This window comes from Ostrea edulis, chromosome 5 (genome assembly GCF_947568905.1).
Source record: "Ostrea edulis chromosome 5, xbOstEdul1.1, whole genome shotgun sequence".
NCBI classification, from domain to species: domain Eukaryota; kingdom Metazoa; phylum Mollusca; class Bivalvia; order Ostreida; family Ostreidae; genus Ostrea; species Ostrea edulis.
This window is the reverse complement of record NC_079168.1, coordinates 66,263,173-66,278,860: the sequence shown is the minus strand read 5'-3', so window position 1 is coordinate 66,278,860 and position 15,688 is coordinate 66,263,173. Positions and strand designations below refer to the sequence as shown.

Here is a 15,688-nt window from a genome sequence, read left to right as displayed (position 1 = left end):
AAAAAAGACGAAACGTGAAAAATAAAGGTAATTTAGAGCGTAAAGTTAACTGAAATGACGACAAGAAGAGCGGAGTAAACTATATCCGTGATGTGATTTGGTCGCGATCAGCGATGGAGAAATTGGCGTCGGTCTAGCTTACTAAGTTGAAAACGCAATTGTTGAACACAGATTTCGACAGAAATTCAAAGGATCTGAGAGAATTGATGGTGGATATGATGGGTCAAGTTAACGTTAAGCTCTTAGTCAGGTTTTTGAAAAGAAACAACGGCATGTGCATCGTTAGTAATCGCGGTTGTAGCTATGCAGGAGACGAGTCGAGACAGTAGGGCAGATTTAGACAAAGTGCAGGTAGGTTGCGTCTTTTATTTATCTTCAGTGTGTGTAAAAGAAAATCAAAACGAACTGACGTGAGTGTTTGTTCACTTGAAAGATTTCTGTTGTAGGATTTTAATGAAGACTCGCGCCGGTACCCTGACATGAACATATAAATTTTTCGAGCCTCGAAACCAGCCTCGCTTATGATCATGCCGAGTCATAGCCGTAATGGAAGTTGCCAGGAAACAACAGGTTAACTTATCATCATAAAGTAAATAGGCTTATAACTCTGCTTACATTTTTTCGCTTCCAATTTCATAGAACTTTATTTTATAAATTCGCCATGCAGAAGTTGCAGACGGTATTTAAAACTGTATAAAATGAAACAACAGAACGGTATGTTTAATGTTTCTCTTTTATAAATTGATGAAATTCTTGTTTGTTTACAAAATAAACTCTGTATAAATATTCTGCTGCGTTTGTTTCTGTTATGATGTCATTGTAAGAAAGGGGTGTGTGAAAGTCAAGTATTAGCCAAAATACTCGGCTATTTTGGGTGCCAATCTGGAATTTTACTCACACTATTTCTATTATTTAAATTTGTGGCGAGAGGGGGGGGGGGGGTCTAAATCTCCCACTGCATTGCATAAGCAAGAAGTCCGGTGAAAGTACAGGAACTTACTTTTGAAGTGGTGATTGTATCCATACGCAAGAACAAACTGATCACGTGACCAAATTCATGTCACACGAAATTGAACATCGAGTTCATTAGTACTGTCATATAAGGAAGTGCATTAACAAATGTTTAAGAAATGAACATCACTTTTGAGCTGTTCATGGTCAGTATGAACGGATTTGGATTTAATTCAAATTCTCGGTGAATCCAAATCCGTTCATACTGACCATGAACAGCTCAAAAGTGATGTTCTTATATTTATATTCATTTACTAAAACACCGTTTGTTTACATTGCTTTTATTTTGTTGCATTAAACGAACTCCTAGCCTCTGTCACAGTATATATTGTGACGTACGTCAACACATAGACATGACGTCACATTTCGTCTCACCCTGCCTTTTATCAGTATTGAAAGGTGCACTGTATTTTGGAGGTAGGAGACCGCAAGATTGGGATGATAATCCACCCAAGTTTACAATCTTAATCCGAGGTCTTTGTAACAGAAGGCTCTCTCAGTCGTATGGAGCGCCAAATTAACATAAACTCAAATAATTGAAGATATCTTTAATCATTTGAAGATATCATCAATTCAATTATTGCTCTCTGTAATTGAATTAATGCACACATTAAATCAATTATTGCTCTCATCAAATGAATTCATGCGCACTTCAATTCAATTATTGCTCTCATCAATTGAATTAATGCGCGCATCAATTGAATTAATGAGAGCTATAATTGATTTAATGCCCGCATTAATTCAATTATTGCTCTCTTCAATTCAATTAATGCGCGCATCAATTGAATTAATGAGAGCAATAATAGATTTGATGCGCGCATTAATTCAATTATTGCTCTTTTCAATTCATTTGATGAGAGCATCAATTTAGTGAAAATATTGCTCACAATAATTAATTTAGACTTAGTCCTCTTCGTGCTGGTCAGCACATAAGGCCGTCACCAGAGACTTCCATGTTGGTCTGTCAGCACATAAGGCCGTCACCAGAGACTTCCATGTTGGTCTGTCAGCACATAAGGCCGTCACCAGAGACTTCCATGTTGGTCTGTCTTTCGCCCATTTCTGGACCTGTCCCCAACTCCAGTTGTTATCTTTCATTTCTTTCTCCACCGATCTTCTCCAGGTCTCTCTTGGTCTTCTTCTCTTTCTCTTGCCAGTTGGTGACCATTTCAAAGCAACCCTTGGGATGGAATTTGGGTACATTCTGCATACATGTCCTATCCACAGCCATTTTCTCTTTCTGATCGTCTGGGATAGAGGAGTGGTGTTTGTCCTTTTGTACAGTTCGTCATTTGAGATGGTGTTAGGCCAGAAGATGCGCAATATTCTGTGGAGACATCGGGTCTGAAATACATTCAACTTGTTGGAAATAGACTTGGTTACTTTCCAAGATTCAGCACCATATAGTAGGACCCCAAGCACGTTGCTCTTGAAGATCTTAATTTTGGTGTTGATGCTAAACTTTGTTGACCTCCAGATATTCCGCAGAGCAGCATACACTCCCGTGGCTTTAGAAATGCGAGCTTGTACATCTGTACATCCCCATCAGTGGTGATCTTACTTCCTAGGTATGGGAAGTTGGTGACATCTTCTTGTTTGTACCATTTAAAGACATAGGTTCCTCTGATATGGTATTGACCTTCATGATCTTAGTTTTGGAGGTGTTTATATGAAGGCCAATTGTTTCAGCTGTTTTTGCGAGCTGGGTGGTTTTTTCTTGCATGTCTCGATGACGGTGAGATAACAGTGCAATATCGTCCGCAAAATCAAGGTCTTCAAGTACTTCTGTCATACCCCAAGCAATTCCTGTTCGTTTGCTTCTAGTTGTTTTTCGCATAATCCAGTCGATGCAGAAGGTAAAGAGAAGAGGAGAGAGCAGACATCTCTGTTTCACTCCTGTCGTCAATTTAAACTCCTCTGATAGGCTTGATCCACAGATGACTCTGGCATTAAGTTCAGTGTATTGCATCTTGATGATGGAGAGGATTTTATCTGGGATTCCATAATGACGAAGGATTCTTTCTAGGGCTAGGCGATTAACACTATCAAAAGCTTTGGTGAAGCCAATGAAATTGATGTATAATGGGGAGTTCCATTCATTGTTTTGTTCTAGAATTTGTCTGAGAGCGAATATCTGATCAGCGCACGTCTTCCCTTTCCTAAAGCCTGCTTGTTCTTGACGCAGTAAGGGATATGTTACTTCTACAATTCTGTCCAGTATTACTCTGCATAGAACCTTCATGGTAACGGAAAGCAACATTATTCCTCTATAGTTATTACAATTTGAGAGGTCTCCTTTCTTTGGTAATTTAACTACATGTATAAGGCCAGTTTTCCAGAAGGATGGTGTTTCTTCTGATTCCCAGATCTTCTTCATTGACTATGAACGGATTGTGAACTACACTGTAGTTTAAAATACGCGACTGAGAGAGCGTAATGATTTGATAAAATACCACATGTGTTACAAATATCTCGGAAGGTCACACCTCGGATTAAGATTGTGAACTTACGTGGATTATCATCCCAATCTTGATCTTGTGATCTTCTAGCTCTAAAATACAGTGCACCATGCAATGTAGCTGCAGAACTGTAGCTCTCTGCAAAAATATTGTGACGGAACAGGGAGCTACAGATCCACCCCTTATAAAAACCTTTGATTTACAGCGCACAAAAAGCTGCGCACGGTTGAGGCCTGATATCGTTGTATTCTTGTGTTGCTGCTGTCTCATAAATTCAATATCAAAAAATTCTTAATAATAATAATAATACCATATTTATATAGCACCCTTTCCATACACTATGTACGCTCAAAGGTGCTTTATAATGCATATTATATACCTTACTACAGAATGTTATACACATAAGACATAGAAAATAAATAAAACATTAAAAAGCTTAAAAAGCAATGATATATAAACATTGCATGTAGTTGAGGGTAACATTGAAAAATTTTCACCCCGAGAAAACCATTGTCAACCGAGCCGTATGCGGGTATTCGTGTTTATTACAAACGCTCAAACGACGTCGTCTAACAATCTACGGCGAACCGTACGCGCATGAATTTGACGCATGTGATAATATTTTATAATATCACCCGTTGTCAAGTACTGTTACTCGTTGCTAGCTACTATCACCCTGGACCGCGTGCGTTCTGTTCTCAGAGGGTAACAATATGTTTTTTCAAATGCTTCTCGACCAATCAGATTCGAGTATTTTACATGAAAGCATAATAAAAGGTGTTATCACATGTAAACAGTCCGTAGCTGTACTTATTCTGATTGTACATATAAAACATGAAACCACAAGATACCATAAATATGCTAGATAAGAATAAACATCAGTTTCAGGGCGTATTAAAATAATAATAATAATGAAATACACATACGCACACACAGCATATAATGTACCGGTATCGGTTATAATACATTAAAACATAGATTTTTTAAAAATATAAAACATCACAAAATGGTACTCGAAAAACTAAAACACACAGTCAAAACAGACAAGATAATCCTGCAAACACGAATGACTGAATTGATAGAAACTAGTCCTGGAAAACGTGATGGAAAAAATATGTTTTCAGTGACTTCTTGAACGCATACAGTGTTCTACAGTCCCTTATATGTTCTGGAAGGGCATTCCACAGTTTTGGAGCTATTGTTCTGAAACACCGATCCCCCTACGTAACGGTTCGACTTTGTGGAACAACTAGAGTGGCCGATTGTTTTATAGACCTAAGATTTCGTGTAGGGTTATATACCCTTATTAACTTTTTCCTACTGTACTTGTGTCCAAACATACAATCAAATATTCATTAAAGCCCCATACGACCCGAAAACTGTTTGTGTAACTTGCTTGATACAAATAATTGTATATTAAAGACATGTTATGAACAATTGCTATTTGAACAAGAGGTACTGTGAGCAATCCTCACTAAGAATACTCCCCGCTTACCCCAATCTCCCAAAGGGTGTTGGTAATAGGTATAAACTACCTCATTTCTGAGTGTAAAAAACAAATGGCATGACAAACCGAACCATATTGCTACTTCGATGTCCAGTGCGCGTGACCTTTGACCTTTTGACCCCAAAATCGATAGGGAACATCTTCATCCTATGGGTAGTCCATATACATGATATGGTGACGGTAGGTGGAAAGGATAATGCTTTAGAGCCCGGAAACCATTTCGTCTACAGACGGACGGACAGACAGACGGACGGACAACCCGATTCCAGTATACCCCCAACAACTTGTTGCAGGGGGTATAATAAGATTTTCAAAAGGAAAACTGCACAAACTAGTTGAATGCAGTTAGAAAAGAACTTCATTGCTTGGGTCTTGGAAATTTTTGGGAACAGCAAAATATTGGTAATGTTAATCATTTTTCTTTTCTTGTGGAACATCGTCTCACCGATGCATTTATACAAAGTTGTTTTAGTGCTTGAGAAATTTCAGTGAAATGTATTTTATGCAAGGTGACGATAACGAACAAGTGATCAATCTCATAACTCCTATAAGCAATACAAAATAGATAGTTGGGCAAACACGGACCCCTGGACACACCAGAGGTGGGATCAGGTGTCTAGGAGGAGTAAGCATCCCTTGTTGACCGGTCACAGCTCACAGAAATAATGATACATTTGGTTTACAGAGATATCTTGTAAAGCAATTATCACACAAGGAAAAGTCATTACTATGCAAATATCGAATTTCCACATTCTTTGTTGAAAATGGAAGGTACAAAAATTTACCTAGAATTGAATGCAAATGCCCATTTTGTAATTTGAAGGAAATAGAGGACGAATATTTCATTTCGTTTTGATATCCCGAGCACGGTTTAGTTTATGTGAAAAATATATCACACCTTATTACTACAAAAAAAAAAAAACCCTTCCTTTTTCAAACTCCTAGAACTTTTTAGAGTATATAACTTTAAAACTATTCATAAGCTTTGTCAGTATTTAGTGAAAGCTATAAAACTATTCATAAGCTTTGTCAGTATTTAGTGAACGCTATAAAACTATTCATAAGCTTTGTCAGTATTTAGTGAAAGCTACAAAACAAAGAGAAGCACTATCTGTTAACTGTCATTAATGATGTTTCTTTTTTCCTTGCTTAGATTTATTAGTTTCTAAACTTATTTCTCTGATAATATCTATTTATAATAATAATAATGATTGGTTTTATATAGCGCTTTTTCCAGCGTGTGCTGCTCAAAGCGCTTTACAATGCATTAATACCCCGGCAGACCTTATATCAATCTAGAACTTTCTCAGCCTCCTAGGAAGCATACAGTGCAAGCTGCCGTTACAAGCGCCAGAGCACAAACATTCTAACAATATCTTTCACTGTCTATAGCCAGGTACCCCTTTAACACTTGGGTGGAGTGAGGAAATTCAAGTGCCTTTCCCAAGGACACAACTTCGGTCCTGCCGCGGCCTGGACTCGAACCCACGACCTTTCAGTCGAGAGTCTGACGGCCTAACCACTAGGCCACCAACGCCGCATTCTTTACATATTGTAATAATTCTGAATCCCTTGCCAGTATTGTATACAGTGTACCTATGAGCCACAGGGCTCCTTTGGTCAATAAACAATAAACCTCCATCTTTGTTTTTGGTATCATCCTTGGACATGCAAACAGCACTGCATTTTTCGTCTACATTACCAGCAAGAATATCGCCAATTGTTTGAGAAAGATTTATTTTTACCAATTCCTTTTTTTTTTGACGATGAAATACCATCTGTTTCGTCTACAAGAACGATATAGGTTTCGTTGCTGTCATCGGTGGCCATATCTGTTTACATTGGGGTTTTTTTTTTAAAATACGGAATAACAATTTTGCAAAACGAAAGTGATTGCCAAGTTTGCGTTTTACGATTTTCTATTCGTAAAATTTAAAACGTTTTAGTTTTATTTTCGGTTTGGCATGTTGTATATAGAATCAACGGAATTTTTTTTTTTTAAAAAGTAGAAATTGGGATTTTTATTTTTATTTTCCAGAAATTAGGATCCGTAAACTAAGAAATAATAAAAAAAAATGTGGCCTAATAGGACAAGAAACAAGATGAGTTACTTATGGAAACAATTCAAACATAGATATTTCATTTAGTGATTGTATAATTGATTGTATCTTGTTTATTGTCCTCCTCAAGAATTTTTCACTCATATGGAGACGTCACCAAGACCGGTGAATGGCTTCAAATTTAGGCCTATCCTCGTCGTTTACGGCCATTGAGCAGTGAGGGTTATTTAGCGTGCCACACCTACTGTTAACACAGGACATCCGTTTTAAGGTCATCTCCGAGGACCCGTGACAGTTGTGTTTTAACGACTTAGGTCTGTCGCGACGGGAATTCGAACCCCGACCTTCCGCATGCGGGACGAATGCTCTATCTCTAGGCCATCGCAACGGTTCATCATTTAGTGAATAAAGAGATGCATTTATGTTCAGACATATCAATCTTTAATACAACCAAATTAAAAGCCCTTCTGAGTTTAGTTTTGAAAATTGATAGATGAAAGATGAAGATAACGAACAGTGATCAATCTCATAACTCCTATAAGCAATACAAAATAGATAGTTGGGCAAACACGGACCCCTAGACATAATTATAAAAAGTTTTTAAGGTGATCCCAAAACAACAAACACCATAAATACAACATTTGAAGCTAAAAATGCCAACAGGCAAATCGTAGCAAACACGATGTCACTACTTTTACCAACATCTGTCCACGTTATCTCCGTTTGAAAGCTGGAACATTTATTTGCTGACATGGATTCTGTCATACCGATTCCATGTTGGATAATATATAACTGATTCCCATCATTCTTCTTGCATAGTAAAAACCTCGTTACAGCTGAAACACACACAGGTACTCTCCGAGTTTCCGGCATGTGATAAAAATGCAACGTCACAATCGTTAACATCGTCACTAGAGCACTTAAAATTAGATCTACTAAAAGTTTGATGCAAAGCAACGAAAGCTGGGGCTTAGAAGTGCTTGGAAGATTGTCGGAGGTGATTGTTTGAAACACAGTAATGGAGAGTAAAACCGTGATGGAATAACCGAGTCTTTCACCGGACTGAGCAGGTAGAAGAAACAAGAGGATATTAAGTAACCCGACAAAAACGATGGGAAAAATCATGTTGATGAGGTGGAATGTGGAGATTCTTTTCATCACTAATGTGATGTCAATTGACGTCAGTCCTCGTCCTACGTCCACATTTGATGTTACTGAGGTATCAATCAGATCCCACATACCATGAGGGGTGTAAACGTGCAAACTGACTGTATCAGATAAAACCTTTACAGTAACTTCATGAACAGCATAGGCCCATATAACATAGGTTACAACACAAGTCTGGGTGTCGTACGGGTATGTATACACATCCGGTGTACACGCTGTCGTGTAATTTCTAAATATATTTCATCAAAGAATGTAGCTAATTGACTAAAACAATATACAATTTCACCTGATTTTGGGGTAGTTTATACATAGTAAAAGTTGTAGGCATAAAACATTCAGAACAACTGGATCCTGTATGTACATGTGTATTCTATTTGCATATTGTATTTAAAAAACCCTCTTATACTGATATTGATTACCATTTCATATGTATTCACATACCATTATCATTATCCACTGTCTCTGAAACTGGCACTGCCCTTACATATGTAGATGTGTGAAGCAATTCGGTTATTTATTATTGTATATTTCATTTTGTTAATTCAAATCTTGTCTCGATCAGTATTTCATATACATGTATAATTATGATATGTGCACTGCAGAAATGTGAAATCTGACAGAATTAGTACTTCTGAATGATTGTTTGTGAAATCTGACAGAATTAGTACTTCTGAATGATTGTTTGTGAAATCTGACAGAATTAGTACTTCTGAATGATTGTTTGTGAAATCTGACAGAATCAGTACTTCTGAATGATTGTTATTACTGACAGAATTAGTACTTCTGAATGATTGTTATTACTGACAGAATTAGTACTTCTGAATGATTGTTATTTATTTGTGTTGCTAAAACTAATTGCTACTTAAACTGTCACTGTACATGTCTCTCAAGGGCCCTTGATTGGTGAATATATATATATGTGTGTGTGTGTGTGTTTGGATAAAATACGTGTGTTGCTTAATGAAAAATCAAGTAATAAGTTAATAATTTGAATTTCTTCAGCTTAAATTCTAAATTAATCACTTACTTGAATCACTGTCTTATGATAAACAAACGTACAGAATCATTAAATTATAATCAGATGCTAATTTGAATCATGACATTCTTGAAATACATGCATATGTACATGTATTATCCATCAAATGAAATATTTTTATAAATTGACTAGTTTCTTTTATGATATACTTTTTACCTTTTTGAATATTCCTTCAGGTTGCTTGGTTCTGCATTTCTGCATCAACAGAAATATCCTTATGAGAATATGGTGGGGAAAATAATTCTCATTCTAGGGATCTGACATCACTGTGCCAAACCACAAAGTGCCCAGAACACACATAGCTGTATAGGAATGTTCATTCAGCATGGGTACAAATCCATCCAGATTCAGTACCCCAACCGATTTCAACGTTTATGTGCATCTTTAGGAAATGTTAAAATTAAATATGTATGCAAAGTTAAAATCTGCTATACATTTATACATACAGACATTCGCTCAACTCATGTAAACAGACTTTCACAGTGTATCTTAGCCACTGTTTATAGGATAAAAAATATGAAGCAAACCTCCCCTGCGTAGAATTTATCATATGTAAAGATCTGTACTTGTGTGGCAACTATAAAAATTTCGTCTGAAATTGATTTTACAAAGTAAAATCGATTTAGCGATCATTTAACCATGCAGCCCTCCTTCATGTAGCTACATTTCTGATATGAATTTCGAATGAAAATGAAGCAAATGTCCTTCAATTCACCTTAAAAAACTTCTTCCCTTCTCTTGTCCTCTCGCATCGTCTCGATTAGAACACCTGTACACACTGCAACAACGTACTATTGCAAGATCTATGAGTTGATCAAAACGAAAGCAGCGTTTTCCATAAAATGAAATTTGCCCTGCGGAAGCATTTATGCGCATGCGTTGACAGCAGCTCCACAGTTACCATGAAGAACTCCATTGTCACGTGATTCCAAGCGTTGATGACGCTTGCGTAACGCGCCCTCTGGTGAGAGAATTGCGGGAGTGGGACAAATATTCATAACTGCGTAAGTTTTTCATACGCTGTTTGATCACCCAAATTCGACGGATTCTCTGTGGTCGTTATAACGATCTAGTTCGTCAATACAACCTATCATTGGGTCAAATGCTGTCTGACGTGTTTCATACCGATTGGTAAGCCGTTCTTGGCACACTGATTTTGACTGCGGATAACTCCGTTTACCTGATCAAGATATAGGGCTCACGGCGGGTGTGACCGGTCCACAGGGGATTCCTACTCCTCCTAGGCACCTGACCCCACCTCCGGTGTGTTCAGGGGTCCGTGTTTGCCCAACTATCTATTTTGTATTGCTTGTGGGAGTTACCGGGTATGAGATTGATCACTGTTCGTTGTCTTCACTTTTCATACACAAACTAAGTAAGTGGTAAGTATTTAGGGGGTAATTAAATACATAGAATTCTTATCCTATCACGTTATTTCGTTGGTCATAAGTACATGTACCATATCTAAGATATTTCTTGCAAATATAACATTGTTTGTATGTTTTCACTTCGGTAAAACATTTCTTTCGATAGTATTTTGTATTTCCCACATTTACATATTTAAAAAGAAAGCCGCTTTTAATACTGGTCTTTTCGACTTAAATCTACTTCCTCGTTGCCTGTAGATCCACTCTGTCCCACTTAGGCATTCAAAGTTCCACTAAATGCAACTCCTTTACAGAAGAGTTCGTATCTCGAAACTGGCATAATAAGTAAATAGACAAAAAAAAAAAAAAAAAAAAAAAAAAACAGAACAAAAAAACAACAACAAAAAAAAAAAAAAAAAAAAAAACAACAAAAAAACAAAAAAAATAATAATAAAAATCATACACACACAAACAAACAAGCAAGCAAAAACACGGTGGCGAATCACGTGACTTTGACATAACCTGCTACCTGGGAAAATGGGACGAAGACGAAAGTCAACACAAGGGAAAATTCAAACGAGTAAGTAACACCTTTATCAATAAGGAATTGTGACTTAACCTATATCAACATTTGAAGGATTTTCTCAGGAAACAAAGCTATACTAAAATGCATAGTTCTACGTGCGATAGAAGCAGAGAACACTGACAGTTTTTGTTTTCAGTCAAAAATTTTCCGACCACCAAATACAGGGTCAACGTTGTCTGTTTGATTCATCACTGTGAATAAAAAACAACTTGGAAACAATTTTATCATTGTTATATACATATTAGTTCTGACGATTTCATACGATCCCGAATATTGAAAAGGCTATTTTGATTTTTATAAAAACATCGTAATTGTGTAATTCAACCATTAATGTCATGGTTTAATTTGAATTTGGTAGTTGTCCCATGTACACGTATAGGGAAATATGTATTTCGTTATATTGGTGTAATATTTTGACAGCAGATATGACAGCACTTTGAAGAATAAAGAAAATAATTCTAGTAAGTGGGTTGATAATACAGTATAAGGGTGAACTGTTTTAGTTCGTACCCATGACCACACACGGATTGTTCGTGGGTTGGCTATTTCATTATCATATTCATATCATCAAGATATTTAGATGGTGCTTTTAACTTTTAAAAACACTATTGACTGATTATTGGAAAATACGCCCGCCCGAGGTCTTTGCATGGTAAAGTAGACACAGCTTGCAAGTTCAAATAAATATCTACGATAATATGAAGTCATTATATCATCGCAATTCATTGTGAGAGGGGATTTAGTAACGGGGCAGTGTGTGGGCGTTTGTGTACATGTGTGTGTGTGTGTGTGTGTGTGTGTGTGTGTGTGTGCGTGCGTGTGTGTGAGTGTGTGTGTGTGTGTGTGTGTGAGAGAGAGAGAGAGAGAGAGAGAGAGAGTTTGAGTTTGTAGACATCCTATAGATCACATTTTCTACTCGATTGATTAGATATTTCACATGTAACTTTGTTATCCTGAGAGAAAGAACCTTATTGATATTAGGTAAAAAAAAAAACCAAACAAAATAAACAACAACAAAAAACACACCCCAACCCCCCCCCCAACCCCCAAATCAAGGTCACCACGGGACTTCATAGATAAAGCTTAATTGTAGACACTCTACATGCCACAGTTTTTTGTTCGATTGATTTGATACTTCATATGTAGCTTTGTTATTGAAAGAAAAATATTCCTATCCATTTTGTGGTCAAAATGTCAAAGTCACTTCGAGACTTCATTACTACCTTAACTGATTGCCGACATTGCGAAGGAATGCTCCGCTTTACGGAATCTTGTGTATAGATGTTTAAATTTCTTCCCTGCATATTGTATAAAATACAAGGGTTTCCTGGAAAATGATACATGTATTTTCTATCGAACTTGCGCAACAATCTACAACCGCAAATAATGATGGTTTAACTTGAATGAAATCTCTCCAACTTTGAACACGAATTAACAACTTGTTTTGAAAGAGATCATCTACCCATAAGGCCTTTGTTGTACGTTTGACATATTGGTTTTCGAATCAATAGCACCAATTGTTCCATCATTTACATTTCTGATAAAGGCTTTTGCAATAAGGATCACATTATCACTGTTGTCGTTAATACCCTATTGGCAGTAGTGTGCTGTTAACTGCATGTTTAATGCTTTTTATTAACTTATTTGCGGTCGCGGTGGCCAAGTGATTACGCTCCCTTTGCAACTGAATGGTCACGTATTCGATTCCCAATGCCCAGCGCTGCGTCAAACTTCGGTTTAACATTGGTAGTGATTGTTCGTTCCAAGCGCCCGACGTCTTCATTCAAAGTAGGTCTTTCGGATATAATCTTAAAAACGGAGGAACACGGAACCCTAACTGCCATGACCTTGAGTGTCACGTAAAGGTCAAACCTTCACCTGAAGCAGCAGCTGTCGCTATACGAGTGAGAATTTTTGGAATGGGACATAAAACAATGGACAATTTCCTTATACATCATTTTTTTTTTTTTTTAGCTTTGTCAGAACAATTCATTTTTTTTAATGTCAAAAATTATCTTTACCTAAAAAAAACAAAACTTGGGAGAATAGCACATTTTCGAGTTAGTGCCGGAACGCGTGTTTATTCTAGATTTTATAGAGGGCGAAGCCCTCTCACGGTCCGAAGGGCCGTGAGAACGGAGCTCTCCCTATAGGTAACACGTATATACATGTTTAAAAGGAAAATATAGGAAAATAATGAAAAATTAAACCATACCTATGGAACTTGAAAAGTTTGGTACCAATGGCGTCGATTAGAATATTAGCGCGTGGACATGTATTCCTCCATTTTGAATCTCGTCTACCCTAGTTCACGTCGTTCTGAGATGTTACATAAAATCCGTAAAAACCTGTAAATCTTATTTTCTTAATCATATATAATCACTCCACCATTAACACCATGTTTGTTGTTGTGGTTCAGACGCTATGTTTGTAAATTTGCTAAAATACGACGCTGAATATGACGTCACAATGTACTGTTTACATCAGTTGCGTTATATTTCCCGCGTTCAATATATAGGCGGATCAAATCCTGCTAACTTCGGGTTGTTTTTGTTCTGTTTTGGATATAGATACTAATGCCAAATTTTTTTTTGGCTTCGCCCTCAAACACGGTCACGCCGTAAAACATATTATATAATCACTCCACGATTAACGCCATGTTTTTTGTTGTGGTTCAAACACTATGTTTGTAAATTTGCTAAATAACGACGCTGAATATGACGTCACAATGTACTGTTTACATCAATTGCGTTATATTTCCCGCGTTCAATATATAGGCGGATCAAATGTCCAAAAATTATAATGCTTTGATACAGCTCTGTCCTCGTGATAACTTCGGGTTATTTTCACCCTCAAACACGGTCACGCCGTAAAACATATTATAACGTAATCACGTGATTTCAAGATTTGGTTAGCCTTCGATACTTCCGGTAAAATAGCATCTGTTGGGAAGAAAAGAAGGGATCAAAAGCAAGATACTACTGCTCAGGGTGAGGACTCGTGGAAGATGGGAAAGTATGGTTATACGAAAAACATTACATTCTACCCCTTTCTGGCACAGACAAAAGATGCGAAAAGCGTGATTAAAGTTGATGAAACAAATATATTACGACCTTTCGAAACATCATGGACTTGACGTTTTAAAACCGGAAATGCCTAGGGCTAACCAAATCTGAGGGCGCGTGTAAAATTCGGGTAAAAAGGTCATCAGAAATGGTACGCGACACACTGTCAAAAGACAAACAAGAGGCCCATTGACCACATCGTTCACCTAAGTTACCTAGGCCCATATTTAAAGACTTTCCTTATATATTCACATGTAAAACTTTGATCCCAATTGTGGCCCCAACCTACCCCTAGGATCATGATTTTTACTAACTTGAACCTGCTCTATGTCAGGAAGCTTTCATGTAAATGTAAAATTCTTTGGCCCAATGTTTCTTGAGAGGAATATTTTTAAAGATTTTCCATATATATTTATATCTAAAGCTTTGATTCCTTATTGTGGTCCCATCCTTCCCCTGTGTGTGTGTGTGTGTGTGTGTGTGTGTGTTTATAATTTTAACAAACTTAAATCTGCATTATGTCAGGCAATCTGATTAAAATCAGATCCTATGATCCGCTCACGTAGATCGCTACACTTTTAATCAGATTGATGTCAGGAAGCTTTCATGTAAATGTAAACTTTTCTGGCCCAGTGATTTTTCAGAAGAAGATTTTCAAAGAAGTTCCCTATATATTTGTATGTAAAACTTGGATCCCCTATTGTGGCCCCACCCTATCCCTGGGGGCATAGAAGAAGAAGAATTCAAACTAAAAACAATATGTCCCCTTCTGGGAACAGGAGACATAATGAAACATTAACACAGGACAGTGTCTTTTATTTGACATCTTCAAACCACATTCTAATATTTGATATAAAGATCAAAATATTTCCACACAGAAATAATGGTCGCTATACACAGTTTTACCTAGGTTTTAACCACTTTAAAAGAAATAGGTTGAATTTTCATTATTTGTACAACGAAAAAGATGAAGATAATGAACAATGATTAATTATATAGAGAATACGAAATTAAAAGCAGTACAATTCCATGCCCATAAGTATGTTACGTTGATAGATTTTCTACTACTAATCATACCAAAATTTTCAAATTCAAGCAATAGATAAATTATATTTTTAAAAAAAACTTTAAATAAAACGTGTCTGTCAATACATATTCTCGGTCTACTTTTACCCCCCACCAATCCTTTCTGTCATCTCTACGAAGGCAAAGAAAACCACTTGGTACAATTAGCCAATCGACGATCTCTTTTCCTCTACCTTTCAACCCAAACTTCCGCCAGAGTTCACTCTGTGTGCGGAGACGCAGAGAACTATGGGTAGTACGCCTTTCAACCTAGTTAAAATCGTCGTTCCATTCATGAATGATGTCATAGATGCAATGAGCTGCTTCCAGAATTAACGTAATAAGGCTAACCAAAAAAAAAAAAA

General features: G+C 36.9%; 1 protein-coding gene across 1 annotated transcript; it reads right to left on the bottom strand.

The window, feature by feature from the left end:
- Positions 1-7,521: 7,521 nt before the first annotated feature.
- LOC125651064 (acetylcholine receptor subunit beta-like 1) lies at positions 7,522-15,454 on the bottom strand. Its single transcript, XM_048879659.2, has 2 exons — positions 15,432-15,454; positions 7,522-8,433 (listed from the first exon to the last, which is right to left on the bottom strand). Exons 1-2 carry the CDS (start codon positions 15,452-15,454, stop codon positions 7,638-7,640), a joined length of 819 nt encoding a protein of 272 aa, XP_048735616.2. The 3' UTR covers positions 7,522-7,637.
- Between the last annotated feature and the right edge of the window lie 234 nt (positions 15,455-15,688).